At 53.0% G+C, this 15,053-nt stretch overlaps 1 protein-coding gene and 1 long non-coding RNA gene across 12 annotated transcripts in view; both read right to left on the reverse strand.

Moving 5' to 3' along the window:
- Positions 1-302: 302 nt before the first annotated feature.
- Positions 303-2,417, reverse strand: LOC109503659 (uncharacterized). The gene is made up of 2 exons (XR_002162675.2): positions 2,174-2,417; positions 303-1,782 (listed from the first exon to the last, which is right to left on the reverse strand). It is a non-coding gene; the product is annotated as an uncharacterized LOC109503659 (long non-coding RNA).
- Positions 2,418-3,174: 757 nt separating this feature from the next.
- Positions 3,175-15,053, reverse strand: part of gro (TLE family member transcriptional corepressor groucho) — a 48,711-nt gene continuing 36,832 nt past the window's right edge. For 8 of the 11 annotated variants that reach the window (XM_025306588.1, XM_025306581.1, XM_025306587.1 and 5 more), the window contains 7 exons: positions 10,145-10,198; positions 7,469-7,687; positions 6,440-6,658; positions 5,557-5,624; positions 5,014-5,292; positions 3,997-4,600; positions 3,175-3,338 (listed from right to left, as the gene is read on the reverse strand). In XM_025306588.1, coding sequence (XP_025162373.1) covers positions 3,231-3,338; positions 3,997-4,600; positions 5,014-5,292; positions 5,557-5,624; positions 6,440-6,658; positions 7,469-7,687; positions 10,145-10,198 — 1,551 coding nt within the window. In that variant the 3' untranslated portion in view covers positions 3,175-3,230. The remainder of the gene's footprint in view (positions 3,339-3,996; positions 4,601-5,013; positions 5,293-5,556; positions 5,625-6,439; positions 6,659-7,468; positions 7,688-10,144; positions 10,199-15,053) is intronic. The other 3 variants (XM_025306584.1, XM_025306582.1, XM_025306585.1) reach the window with 2 other exon arrangements.

Genomic DNA, 15,053 nt, shown 5'->3' on the forward strand with positions numbered 1-15,053 from the left:
ATACCCGACTCGCGATGACTGGTAAGTCGTCGGGTACAATTGTAGTTTGCATTATGTCTGATTGTAGCAACGCGAGTCACCGATTCGTCACGTGGACACCGTTGGACACGCAACGGCGCATTTCAAGAAGTTGCGCGGGCTCTCTCGTTACGAAAGCGATTTCGTCAATTCTCCCTCGTCATCGCGCACCACGGCGAAGGAGGGAAGAAATAAAAGGAGCGAACAAAAGAAAGGAGGCAGGGAGGGGGGCAGGGGGAATACGGGGAGAACTCGAGGCAAGACAATAAAGGAGATCGGTAGTATCAATTGTCACATATTATTATTGCTAAAAATGCAGCGTCGGGGAAAAATGTGGAATAGACTCCTTATTTATTTCGTCGAGAGATTTGCGGATACGTCATTAATCGGCATGACGTATCTACGTCCCTGCGTACAATGCGTCAATCGAATCTTTTTCATTTTTTTCCTTTTCCATTCGGCGTATCCGCCCGGGAGACGAGAATCAACAATTCATCAATCGATGATCAGATCAGCATATGACCGAACGTAATGAACGCGTCTGTTTTCTTTTTCCGTTGAAAATAAAATGTCTGTAAATATTATTGCCGATTGTATTCCTCCAGCGGAATCTCGGATGATATTTACAGATCTGAACTGCGTTTAAGACTCGTAACGGCGGATAGTTTATACACCTGAATGATTATTAACTCGCGCAGCGTCTCTCCCCGCGGGGCGAGGGCGCGGAGACTAACTTCCCGGCGAAGATCACTCAAAAGCGGCAACTTTGCGGGCTCGTTGCGCTTCACGCTGTATATCTTACGCGCATCGCGGCGGACACAAAGGGGGGGTTACTCACTTGTTCGATTAAATGTCCTTTAATATCGGTGTCTCGGTGTCGGCTGCGAAAGGGAAACAGAAAATGATGTCGCGATCGCAACGTAAAGATATATCCACGAGAAGCCATATATCCGGCCCCTATTGATCTCCGCGCTGGTGTGTCGCGAGTGTATTGTGTGTGTGTGTGTGTGTGTGTGTGTGTGTGTGTATGTGGTCGCCTAATTAAAGTAGAGAAATAGTTCTGTTTCGATTGTGCACGGGGTTGTACTTTACATAGGTATTATTATTCTTCAAAGTAACGACATTTCACGGCCTGACCGTGAGAACAACCGAAAGCTGGATGAGATAACGCGTGATAAATATGAAAGAGAAAATTCAACGGGAAACACACGGGGACGGACAAGTGTCGGTCGCAATTCTCCCTCTGGATCCTTCGCGAAAGCATACCCGACCTCATCCTGGGCGTTAATCGTCGGAATTCGACGAGTTCGCCTTTGCGCGTCTTTGTTCTTCGGTATTTGAAAGTCTTGATTTCGTTTTTTCTATATTTATCACGCACTCACCGGTCGGCTGTTATCGGCCAAGTTGAAATATCGTTACTCTTGATTATTATTTTAAAGTCCGAGTCCGCCGGCGCGGCCGTGTCGCTGCGGCCGCGCCGCGACGCGACGCAATCTAATCGTTAATCACAATCGTCGAATATGTACAAGAGGATTCTGTACAGGGATTCGTCCGCCCGTTCGCGTCACGCGCTATCACGTACAAATTCGATTATTACACGTAAGGTATATCGCTATACTTTTACGATGCAAAAAGGTAATTCGTTTGTAGACTAATACGCCGCCGCCGACGTCGTCGTCGCCGTCGTCGTCGTCGTCGTCGTCGTCGTCGTCGTCGTCATCTGAGGAGAACGCGTTACGCCCCGCTGCACGCTCGTCGAATCGCCTACGAAATATTCGAGATATGCAACGGGCGAGAGTACCTTCGTTTAATTGGGGGGAGGGGGGGAGGAGGGCCGAAAAAAAAAGAAAACGCGAGATGTTACACTGAACCGATTGTAATCGGATGTAAACGTCCGCCCGATACTCTCTAATTATTCGCGGCGCGCGTTACACATCGAGATGACCTTTCGGCGCGCGATAATACTCTTGCGGTCGACAACAACGTAAATTGTACCGAAAATTGTCTCACGGTCGCCCGCATTGTTGCTCGGGAGAGAAGTACGACGGATACATTCGAAAGGCGACGGGAACGCGGAGAACTTTCCTCAAGCGCAATCGCGATATTCTCCTCGCGGCGTATAATTAGGAGAGACTAAATCTCGATGATGGCTTACCTTCTCTCTCCCTCTCCCTCTGTCTCACGGCTCTGTTTCTCAGCACACCGTTCGCAGCTATTCACTTTTAGGCGTGCGTTACAGTCCTACGGTGTTTACGGCAGCTACGAAATCTAACATCACCGTTTGCAAAAGGCGTCACGCCGGTGCGCGTGCAAACGTCGTCGTTCGCCATACTTTCGTTCTATCGGCACACGTTCTCTCTCTCTCTCTCTCTCTCTCTCTCTCTCTCTCTCTCTCTCTCTCTCTCTCTCTCTCCCCCCCCCTCCCTCTCGCTCCCTCCCTCTCTCTCTCTCTCTCTCTCTCTCTCTCTCTCTCTCTCTCTCTCTCTCTCTCTCTCTCTCTCTCTCTCTCTCTCTCTCTCTCTCTCTCTCTCTCTCTCTCTCTCTCTCTCTCTCTTTCTCCCGTTGTGAACACGCGACAAACAAAAGTCCCGTCCGCGTAATCGCGAACCTATATAATCGTCGCGTATCCGCAATAACACTCTCTCGCTCGCGAAATCAGGACGCGCGCGCATGCGATATTAATATACACCGTTGTTCCTCTCTCTCATACAGTCACGCATGGCACACGCATACACGTACGCACGCACGCGCGCGCACACACACACACACACACGCACACATATCGATATTTTTCCAATATCTCCTAGCGTAATTCCGTCGTACAATGTAGATCCGTATGCATATATGTACACAATTACCGGTCGCGTTTATTAAGGTCCCGAGGCTACTGGCGACCTCACTGTCGGAGAACTCTTTTCGGCGCCCTCTCTCCTCCCGCCCGTGCGGACGAGAGGATACGCATTAAAGCCACGTGCGAGGCTCGAACGTCGTCGAGGGAGAAAATATGAGTCTTTCTCTCTCTCTCTCTCTCTCTCTCTCTCTCTCTCTCTCTCTCTCTCTCTCTCTCTCTCTCTCTCTCTCTCTCTCTCTGTTTCTCTTTCTTTCTCTATATATATATGTATATATCTTTCTTTGTTCTCTCTCTCTCTCTCTCTCTCTCTCTCTCTCTCTCTCTCTCTCTCTCTCTCTCTCTCTCTCTAATGAGAGCAGGCTTAGTAAATCACTTCGTATACGGTGGCCTTCTTGTCGCCGGATCCGGTCACGATGTACTTGTCGTCCGCGGAAATGTCGCAACTCAGCACCGACGACGATTCCTTCGACTGTAAAGTTCAACAGAAAATTCGCGCAACGTAAGTATCTCATGCATGTGTACCGCTTCTGGCGGAGAGACGCTAATTGACGCGATTCACGAGGTCGGTCTCGGTCGAAAAGGGACGATAAATTATTGTGATCGGGCTGAACTCCTCGGCTGAATCGACGGGCAACGTCTATTGCCCGAGGCGGAAGAGAAACACTTTGCCAGACAGCTCGAGGCGGAGCGACATCGGGACACGTGCGCGCGTATCAGTTTCAAGTTGTAAATCGCGTTAGACAATCCCGTTTTTCTCAAATGCCCGTTCGTGTGGCTGACGCTTAACAAGGAAGGATCCTGTGAAATCGCGCGAGTCAGTCGCGACGGTAAATTCAAATGCGAATCAATCAATCCGAACGCGATGCTCGATAAAGTCGTCGTCGTCGTCGTCGTCATCATCGCCATGCCAGGTTTGGCTTTCGAGTCGAAGCCGAGTTTTTGTTCCTGACGTTTCGTCAACATTCTTTGGCTCAACCCTGAATCATTGCGGCTCGCTTCCTCGGGCAGAAGAACAACCAGACCCGGCTGCGTCAGAGAGGCAAACCTGGCATTTCCCCACGCGATAAGCTTGAGATGTCGCGCCATCGTCAACAGCACGTCGCTATCGCGTCGTCATCGGTACTCGCCTGAAATATTGATGCACCGTACGGCGTACGCCATGCATTCAGTAGGTTGTCCTTTCCAGTGGAGACGAACCACTTGCCGCACGAGGCGAAACGGAGCGACAAGACGCAGGACTCGTGCAGATGTAACTGGTACTTGTCAGACTTGGTGGCGTGGAGCACCTCGACATTCGAGTTCTCCATACCCACCGCCAGCCACTCGCCGGTCGGGCAATAGCCGAGCGAGAAGATCTGCGAGGTGAAGTCGTGCTGCTGCAACTGCCTGCCCTCTCTTAGGTCCCACGAGCGCACGGTGTTGTCGAGGCCGCCGGTCCACAGTTTCGAGCCGTCGGCGGAGATGTCGATGCAGGAGGCGCCGTCCGTGTGGCCTTGGAACTGCCGGACCAGTGTCTGATTCTGCAAGTCCCAGACGGCGATGTTGCCGTCGCTGCAACAGCTGAAGCAGACCTTGGAGTCCGGCGAGATCGCTAATGCGTAGCAGGCCGGCGCTGAGGAGGTCAATTCCGCCTTGATCCTCGGCGTAGGGCTCGCCAAGTCCCAGATACTCAGCTGGCTGGCCTCGCCGCCGACTATCAGCGTCCTGCCGTCCGGCAATAGCTTCACGGATCTGCGCATAAGGAGGATACTTGGTTCCTTACTCGGATCGTCTTCATCGATATCGCGGTCATCGCGAGTGACCAGCAGCAGCAGTAGCAGCAGCAGCAGCAGCAGCAGCAGTAGCAGCAGCAGCAGCAGCAGCAGCAACTGCTTATAATTTCCAACCGCGGCGGGAAAGAAGAGGAATCGCCACGAGGATCGCACTAGTAGGCACGAAGGCTGAATAACAAATGATGAAGAACAACATCGCAAACTCAATGGTAACGAACAATGAAAAGCGACCGGCCGCGACTCTTCTTTCCTCCACTCGCCCCTTTCGAACGCGCGCACTGCGCGCTCCGAACTGCTCAAGTTGGCCGGAAATCAAGCCTCGCCGGCTATCAAGGTTCGAACCGGTCTACGGGGTCACGCTCGGGGCCTCACCTGATGTAATTGTCACGTTGCAGACAGTCCAGCTGCGAGACTGGTTTCACGCTGGCGCTGCCGACGCTTTGGCCGATATCCCAAACTTTGACGCAACCCTTGCCGCCGGTGTAGACGTACTTGGTCGGGTTCGAGATTGTGACGGCGCACACCACCTCGCCGTGAGTCAGGGTATTAATTTGGCGTGCGTGACGCGGTATCCCCGGTCCTATTAGAGCGTCCGTGGGGAATGGTACGGGCTGCAGTTGGCCCTCGCCGTTCATATGGAAGGAGTACGCCCTGCGGAAGTATATATACGGCTAATGCGAGAGTGCCTAAACGCGCCGAGGCTGTGTGTGTGTGTGTGTGTGTGTGTGTGTGTGTTCAGTGTCAGAGAGACGTTCGGCGAACTCTGACGGATCTGAGACTAATCACGAGACGATCCACGAGAGGACCGCCGATGCGTCGTAAGCTGTGTGTGTGTGTGTGTGTGTGTGTGTGTGTGTGTGTGTGTGTGTGTGTGTGTGTGTGTGTGTGTGTGAGAGAGAGAGAGAGACTACGTACGGTTTGCCGCCTGCCACGTTGCTCAGCCCGTTACTCGAGGATATCCTCATGTGGCTGTCGAAACCGAGCTGTGGAAGAGAGAGAGAGAAAGAGAGAAACAGTCAGACGGTCATTCGGTAGCGCAATGAGGAGGGATCAAAAGGAGGTGGCGCGCGCGCGCGCGCACCTACGTAGGTGCGATCGCGACTCGCGGAAATTCCAGTTACCAATCGTCCGCGCGGAGGGAATATTTTGTAGCCTTCTTGCTTCTCCCTTTTCTCTTCTGTTTTCTGTTATTCATGCAAATTATTCTCGAGTTTATCGCGTTTTCTTTATTCGCCGCAGCGCTCGGCGATAGACAGCACCGCCGCCCGCGCCGGCGGAGCTGATCTCGCCGAGGAGCATGACAAATTCCACCCGGGAACACGGTAAATTTTCTAACAATGGGCTTCACTTCTTGGGACATAAACAGCGCATAGAAACGGAAGAATAATAAATGAAGGCGGACGCGCGGCGGAAGTCGCTCTGCAAAAATTCCCTCGGCGCGGCGCGGCGCGGCGCGAACAACGAAACGGCCGAAAACGTGCGAGCGTCATTGCTCCGAATAGCGGAGCGAGTTTGCACAACGATCTCCTCCAGTTTCACACACTCTTACACATACACACTTACACACCCACATTCGCGCACGCATACACACACGAGATGTTGGCGCGACGCGGATGATCCGAGAATCGACCTCATGTACGCGGTGCGAGGCGAGGCGAAGCGAGGCGAGGCGAGGCGAGGCGACGCTCGTGAGATACATACGCGCGAGATCGGAGGACATGAAATCGAGAACGGCGGAGGAGACGCGAGGTGATAGAGAAGGGTGATACAGTGTAAGAGTTACGGGCTCGTGAATCACCATAGAGGGCCTCGCGTATGGCAAGTTGCTGTATGGCGAGGGCGACTGCGGCGGCTCATTGCCGCGGGATGGCAAGCCCTGATAACCCTGCGGTGGCGTTTGCTGCGACGATGGCGGATGATAGACCCGCGATGCCAAGGGCCCAGGGATGCCGCCCATAGTTGGCGTACAACTGCGCGAGCCCCTCGCCGCCGCCACAGGTGTACCCGGCTTGTCGACCTGGCGAACGCACGGCTGTGTTTGGCACCCACACTCTTGCGGACTCACTTCTATCGCAATCGCACGGCAATCGAGGCCCGAGGCAATCGAGGACTCGAGTCCGAGAGTCGTCGGATTGCCGCGATTGCGATCTTCGCTGATCTACGCCTGCCGCTCGAGAGAACGCGCGACACGCTCGCGCTGCTTCTTTCTGTTCCTCCTGTTTCTCCGGTCGCTCGCGGCGGTCGAAGCGACCGATCTCGGACGACGGTGCGCCCCTTCCCGAGGTGTGTATCGATCACGCGAGATTCGACTACAATTTGGTCGGTCCATCGTCGTCGCGGGTGTCGCGGGCGCGTACGAACGGTAGCCGCTTGGAGTTTGCCAGACACGTCGCTGCTCCGCTGCTGCGAAACGCAGGAGGAGCGAGAGCGCGTCTCGAGGGTTCTTCTTTCGCCGTCGCGCGTTCTTCGCCTGTCGATCCCGCCGTCGGGCGGCATTCGTCCGACGTGTAATTTGTTGGCAATTTCAAACAACTCGGCCCGGAGAACAGCGCCGGCTCTCTTCGGGCCGTCCCGTGTGCTCGCGTCTCGTGCTTCGAAACGCCGGAGGAACGCTGTCTGGCAAGCTGAGGGTACCGCGCGCGCGCGTGAAAGAGAGAGAGAGAGAGAGAGAGAGAGAGAGAGAGAAAGAGATGTGAGATGCGATCGACTTTACGTTACATCCCGCGAGTGTCCCGAGATGGATTTCCCGACGTGGTGGTGGGACGCGACGGAGTCACGACTGGACCGGTCGTAGCGCCGAATAAGCTTACTCTCCGCGAGATCTTACATCTTTACTTTTCAGAGACGGTGTACTACGGGCGGAAGAGCTGCCGCTGCGCGACGGCGGCCTGTCCTTCACGGATGCCGAGCCCGCGCCCGATGTCGGTCCGCCGCCAACGTGACCCGGTGCGCCCAGCTTCTCCAGCGTGCCGTTCTCGCGCGGGTCCGAGTGCTCCCCGTTCGCGTGCGGCGACGACGCCTCCTGTTTCGCCGAACAAACGTAGATCTGAGAAAGAGAGAGAGAGAGAGAGAGAGAGAGAGAGAGAGAGAGAGAGAGAGAGGAGGAGGAGGAGGGCGAGAAAGGGAAGCCGAGAGAGAGAGAAAGAGAGAGAGAGAGAGAGAGAGAGGTAGGGATGGGCTTTGTCAAAAAAAAAAAGCATCGTCTTAGATTTAATCGATTGTCAAAAAGATCGTTTTTACACAATCGATATTTTCTTAAAAATATCGATAATAATCGATGTTATCCTAGTATTATTTTTAATTAATGCGAGGAGTTATATGTTGCAACAATAAATTAATATATTATTAAAACCTTAAAGACCCTTTTACAACGGCTGCAAAGTATAAGCTTGTATAAGAATATAAGGCTATAAGCGTAAGCTACAAGAAATAATTCAATTAAAATTCGGTTGTTCTTCGACAACGATAGTCGACTGCTGTTAGTTTATTTTTTACTGTTTACTGTTACAGCTTTATTTTTGCAGCTGTTGTAGACGGGCCTGAACAGTAGTAAGCAAATTCCCCAGTGATAAAAATTTGGCAATAAATCTAGTAAAGTATAATCGACGAAAAAAATGATCGATCTAGGGAATAATCGGCCCCAAAAAGTATCGGTCTGATCTGATCGATTTTTCAAGGAAATAAGAATCGATGCTTGTTTCATCGATCGATATTCGCCCATCGCTAGAAAGAGGTAGCGGGTGAGTTTCGGGACGAGCGCGCGAGTGAACTCGCGCGTCGAACTCCCCGCGCGAAGCGGCGAGCGCGCTTCCGGCGAGATTGCTCGTTCGCACGTTGGAACTTTCATTATCATTATTTCACGCGGATCACGTGTGTGCACGCACGATTTAGTCCCCGTGAGGAGAGACGGCGACCGACCGCGAGGAAGGAGGAAGCCGCTGAGCGGGAAGACGGCCGCGTTTTAAAATCAATTTCTCGCGGCGCGAGTCGATCGAGGGAATCGTCGCGCTCCGATAAAACGTCAGTCAAACTTTGGAGACGCTCGGAAGGCTCGATCTTCGGGAGGGAGAGGGCGAAGCGGTTATTTATGCAAATTGCCCAGCACCATTGTCTACGTAAAGATACGACGTTACACGGATTCGCGCGGAAAACCGAAGGAGCGTATTGATAGTCGTGACCTGAAACTTGGGGATATTCCGAGCCGAATTCGCAATCGAAGCCTTATCAGTCACCCACGCGATCGCGGATCGAAGGACGATCCTTGTTATCAGTTATTCACGACGAGAGCCTCGGGCAAGATTTTGTTCATTGAGAATTTTCCCGCCGAATCGCATCAATATCAATCTGCGATCGCAATTAAGGGGTACCATCTGAGTGGGAACGCACAGAGTAAGTTTGGGAATTTTTTGTAGTTAAATAGCAACATAGATGGAAAATTGGTTTGAAGGCCTCTAACGTGCATACCTTAAACTACACGAGACAATTTTTTGTTATTATTTTGCCTCAAGATGGCGGCGCTGGAGCTCTCCAAGTAAAACCACGTTTTTCGAATTGGCTTGCAGCAGAACTTTAACAAATTTCATCCGATCCACTCGAAATTTTTACAATAGCTGCTAAACTAAATTCTCTAGAGGAGTACACATGATTTTTACGATCGGCTTAAAACTTTTGTCATTATAAATATTTTTTCACTCAATTTTTTGGATAAAACAAACATTTCTCCTAATGTTTACCATTTCTACAAAAATCAATATTTTAACATGTACGTATTTAACGTGTGTACTTCTTTAGCAAATTTAATGTATTGTATATAGATAGATCAACAAAAAACAATAGATTAACAAAAATTTGGCCTTTCTGTCCTTTTTGAAAGTGTACGGCATTTCTGCTGCAAGTCGCGGGGACTCGTGAGAAAAATGCGCTTTTACTTGGAGAGCTTCAGCGCCGCCATCTTGAGGTAAAATTATAACAAAAATTGTTTTGTGTAGTTTAAGGTATGCACGTTAGAGCTTCAACCCACTTCGAACCAATTTTCCATCTATGTCGTTATTTAACTACAAAAAGTTCCCAAACTTACCATGTGTTTTCAGGCGTTCTCATCACTCAGATGTTACCCCTTTAATAGTCGTGCAACTTGAGCCTGAATTTGGAGTCCAGAAACTCGATTATTTATCCGCGATCACGGATCGAAGGAGGATCTTTATTAATTATCCACGACGATTAGCTGCAAGAAGGATGATGTTGACTAAAAATCTTTTTATGAAACGATACGAGTCACACGATCGTGGCTCGACGGAAAATTCCACGCCAACTCCAACGTTAAAAAATTTAAGCATCTCACATGAGACGAGTTTCAAACTACGACTATCGACTTAAGTGGGGTGGGGTGGGGGGGAGAGAACCCAAGGGGCACCCCGGCACACTCCGTCCCCCTTTTTCCTTGCCTTCGTCTGAGATAAAAAGTGCGGTTACTGCGTCTACTTAGCTGTTATCTATGTCTTACCTCATTTGCCACGTCGACGACCAAGTCCTGATCGCTCTTCTCCGCGTCGCTTTCCTGAAAAGTTCGAAGCGACGTGTGAGACAACGATAACGAGAGCCCGACGTGAGCGAGGGCGGCGCGTCGGGGCTGGCCGGCAGCCGCGCGCATATTTAGCAGAGCCGCCGCTCTGCCAGGCTGCCGAGCGACTACTCGGTATACATCAACGACCTTTTGATGCGCCTTCGTCCAAGTAGACGAGCAGCAACTCGACCCATATTCGCGCGAAGCGCGAGCGCGTCCCGCCACCAGCGACGGCCGCATCCTCGAGGATGCATTATTAATCTCGATACTTGGCGCGCGCGCGCACGCGCGCGGAGGCTCTCTCGCTCATCAGCCGCTCCGATTGTGCCCCGCTCTCCCTCTTCTCTCTCACTCTCGCTCTAGGGTCGACGCTGCATGCCCGGAGAGACAACTAATAGAGCTCCGATGTGCGCCGCGCGCGTATCGACGTGCGCCCGCAAATTCATCATCCAAATCCGCGAGGTCGAGATCCGCCACTTTGAGGATGTCGATTAAATAGACGCTCGAATATGTAACGAGACGGCGCTCCGAGGAACCTCTCCCCCTCCTTCTCCCGTCTCTTTCAAACACATAGCCCGTGTACCGCGTGAGAGTAATTAGCGAGAATGAGAGAAAAAGAGAGGGAGAGGAAGAGAGAGAGAGAGAGAGAGAGAGAGAGAGAGAGAGAGAGAGAGGAAGAGAGAGAGAGAGAGAGAGGGGGGGAGGAGTTGGCGGCGATCGCGGATAAATTTCACCGCGGACGTAAGAATGTTCGCGGTCGCCGCGTACAACGTTTATCTCGCGTCCGATTATATCTGTAACAAGCTTCATTATTATTTCCGCAATTTCGCATTCACGTGATGCAAGCTCGCTCGCTCGCTCGCTCCGTCGTGGCGCATGGTCGTGCGCGAGCGTGCTTATATCGCGTACGGCTAATTTATGTGGCATTTATCTCGTAACACTACTTATCTTTCACTTCGTACAAGCAGCAGCGACGGCGGCTCGCTCCTTGCTCCCGTCGCCGCCGCCGCCGCCACCGCCACCGCCGCCGTCGTCAGGACGCGGCGCATAACGAGCTCAAAGCAGGGCATGCGATAGTAGCATTGCCTGCCTAATGACGTAATATCGGCGTACAACGCCCCATCAATGCATTACGCGCGTCGTACGTACGAGAAGGTGCACGCGAGATCGTACGGTGAGCGTACGGGTGTGCGTATGTGCGTGTGCGTATGCGTGTGCGTGTGGCGTGGGTCGCTTACGGACGCACGGAACCACCTGTGCGCGCCGGCGGCGTTTTAAGTAATTCAGCGAGTGTTTAAAAAATCCTCGCTAAACACCGCGTGCCGTCTAACGTGATCTTTATCCGGCGTCCCAGCGCGCGCATAAATCGCGCTCAACCGGTCCACCGACCGGGAGAAATCGCCCCGCCGGCCACGGACGCTTACAGACGGCGGAGAGGGGGGCGGGCGGGGGAGGTGGGTGGGTGGGATGAGACATTTCAACTGACGATTCGAGAGCGGATGATCGAGAGTCTGCGAGACGCCTCCTCCAAGCACGGACACTTCGCTGCAAGTGCGCTCGGAGACGCCACTTTCCTCGAGTTCCAAAACTGATTCTCTCTCTCTCTCTCTCTCTCTCTCTCTCTCTCTCTCTCTCTCTCTCTCTTTCCTCCCTCTCTCTCTCTCTCTCTCTCTCTCTCTCTCTCTCTCTCTCTCTCCAATTGCAATAGATTCTGTCGGAGCGCCTACGAAGAGAGGGAGCGGGTACATCCTCTCTTACGTCCAACGGTTGATCATATTTGGAGATTAAACCGAGAGATATTTTCGAGACGATGCACGTGCGCGTGTGCGCACGAGCAATGTCGCCCTGCCCTCCCGCCCCTCTCGTATTCGTACAGGAGTTTATCTTGGACGCGAGAGAAGGAGCGGACGGAACAACACGTCCGTTTGTCGATCCGCTCGAACGATCGATACTTTTGAGGCCGTATTAGAGACGGCGGGGCGGACAGCGGGACGAGATAATCGGGAAGCTTTTTGCCTGAAGATAGCCGGGCGGATTTCCGAAAAGAAACGATCGTCAGCGTGTTAAATGGGCCGCGCGCGACATTAGTCGGCAGGGCAGGCGGAGGTTATAGAATCGCAATCTGGCCGCGCGATATATCCTTGGCGGCGGGGGCGGAGGCAGCGGTGAAGGGAGGGGGGGGAAGGGGATGTTCCGAGCTGCTAGGGACACGCAATAAATTTGTGTACGGATGATGAGCCTGGGTAAATAGAAGGCAGTGTGGTGGTATTGATTTCAGTGGTATATTACTCGGGCTGGCGAGGGCGCGGGCGGACGGGCGGGCGGGGGAGCAGAGCAGAGAGGTAGCGTTCAGGGGTGGCGGTGGCGGCGGTGGCGGTGGCGGCGACGGCGGCGACGGAGGCGACGGCGGCGGCGGCGGCGGAGGAGTGCGGTTGTGAGAGAGGACAGGGGCGGGGGGCGGAAGAAGGGTGACCAAGAGGAGCGGGAGAGAAGACCGAAGGAGACGAGGAAGAAGGAGGCCGGCGGGTGGAGGCTGTCTTCCACCCCTTAACCCGCTCGTTCTAGCGTTAAATATGATACAAATGTTATCATCCCTTCTATTCCGTTCTCCTGGTTCCCACCCGGCGGCGACGGCACACGAACCACGAGCGACCATCCTCTGACCCCCGTCGTCCCGCCACCTACCCTGCCTCCTCTACCCTCCGCAACCCGACGTCCTTCTCTTCCGTGCCACCATTCCCCGCCTTCGTCTCTCACTCGCTTTCTCTCGCTCCGTCATTCTCTCTCTCTCTCTCTCTCTCTCTCTCTCTCTCTTACTCACTCCATCTCGGCCTCTCTCCATCTCTCAAGCTGTCTCTCTCACCCTCCCTTCCTCCCTCCCTCTTTCTCTCTCTCTCTCTCGCGCGCGCGCGACGCTACTTCCTCCGCCGACCTCTTCCCTCGTTTAACCCGGGGATAGCGGGGATGACGGTATTAAGGGCAGCTCTATTATTCGACCACCCAACCACTCGACTCTTCGCCTCGAGAATCCTCGAATCCTTTTTTTGCCCTCCTCGTTCTCCTCCTCCTCCTCCTCCTCCTCCTGCACTCCGCGCCGCTTCCTCCACGGCTCGGCTCGTTTCTTCTTCCGAGTTCCCTCGCCTCGCCCTTCGCGTCGCGCGCCCACCCTTCGTACTTTTCTGTTACGGTCCCTCCGACCCCTTCGCGGCCCCGCGCAGCCCGAGTCTCACCCCCTCGTTCCGTGCCAGCCACCTTCTATCGGGGTCCTCTGTAAACAAACGCACGAGAGCGAAAGAAGAATCGAAGGCTTTCCGTTCCCCAGCCCATCCCCCCTCGCCCCCATCGCGTCTACCTCTTCCTCTTCTTCTATTTCTATTTTTACTTCTTCTTCCTCCTCTTTCTCCCTTCCTCTTCGTAGTCTCGTCACAGACGCTTGCTGACTTTCGCAAAGTTAAACGAGTGGCTACAATGGGAAAAGCAGCGTGTCCACTCTCGACGGGAATGGAATTACTCGACTATGCGAGCTCGCGGCTGTTGCGCCGCATGTGAGATCCGCCGCAGCCGCCGCCGCCGCCGCCGCCGCCGCCGCCGCGACGAATAAGCGGCGATATTATCTGCACGTTGACATTCCGACCTTCCTTCTCTTTCTCTCACTCCCGCTGTGCGGTGTAAACCGTCGTAAGAAAGTCCCACGCGGGCTCAGTTGCTTCTTTGCAAAAAGTCGCTTCGTAATCCTTTACATTCAGCAGCAGTCGTGACACATGCCGCGTATCTCGCAATGTGTGTATACGTATGTGTATGTAATGTGGGTATGTGTATGTACGTAGAGAGAGAGAGAGAGAGAGAGAGAGAGAGAGAGAGAGAGAGAGAGAGAGAGAGGAAAGAGAGAGAGAGAGAGAGAGAGAGAGAGAAAGAGAGAGCGCCAGTAAATTCGCGTTCGTGGGCGATGCGACTCGAAAGCGATTTTTCCGTGATGCGTCATTCGAAGGGGGAAAAAAAGGTAAATGATATTCCACATGACAGTTGCGGCAAAATGGTAGCGTTGACGTTGGAGCGCATTTCGGTGATACACGAAATACGAGAGACGGAGTAGTCTCCTGTGTATATGCGTGCGCACACATGCGTGTATATGCGTGTGTGTGTCGTGTATTCGGGCCAAGGCGACGACGCGTCGGTAGGTATTGTCCCATAACTTTTACGGGGGCGACTGCTTTTATGTTTCGAAGCGAGGACACAGTGGAAATGTATTAAAGCGATTATGTCGCTTGCGCGCGCGCGGAGGAGGCTATACGCGAGAGGGACAGAGAGAGCGACGTACGGAGGGTGGGCTCGGCTCGCCGGCGGCAAAAATCGCTCGTCTCCTACAGCGGCGGTAGATCAGAAGTGGCCGTTCGTGGTAAAAAAAAAAAAGAAAAAAAAAGTAATAAAGGATCGGATAAAACCGTGTTTCACCCGTTCTCCCTCTCTTTCCCTCTATTTCAGGAGAATACTGTCGTGAGAATATGGGGCTTTCAAAATACAAAAAAGGGCGAAAGAGAAGACGAGAAAAGGGTGAGTGAGTGAGTAAGTGAGTGAGTGAGAGAGAGAGAGAGAGAGAGAGAGAGAGAGAGAGAGAGAGAGAGAGAGAGAGAGAGAGAGAGCACGTTGACACGGTCAACAAATTGTCGCGATGACGTCGGCACTGCGTAACGTTGAAGTCATTATCAACGATGATGATCTTATCGCCGGTGCACTTAATGACGATAGCGCAGTGCGGAAGCGCAGCTTCCGGGAGTCGATTCAGAATTGACGCCGGACTTTGGCGAGTGTATGCCTCTTCAATAGAATAGTAATCTCGGCTTCGAACTTC

The sequence above is a fragment of the Harpegnathos saltator genome, unplaced genomic scaffold (assembly GCF_003227715.2).
Source record: "Harpegnathos saltator strain DR-91 unplaced genomic scaffold, Hsal_v8.6 scaffold79, whole genome shotgun sequence".
Lineage (NCBI taxonomy): Eukaryota > Metazoa > Arthropoda > Insecta > Hymenoptera > Formicidae > Harpegnathos > Harpegnathos saltator.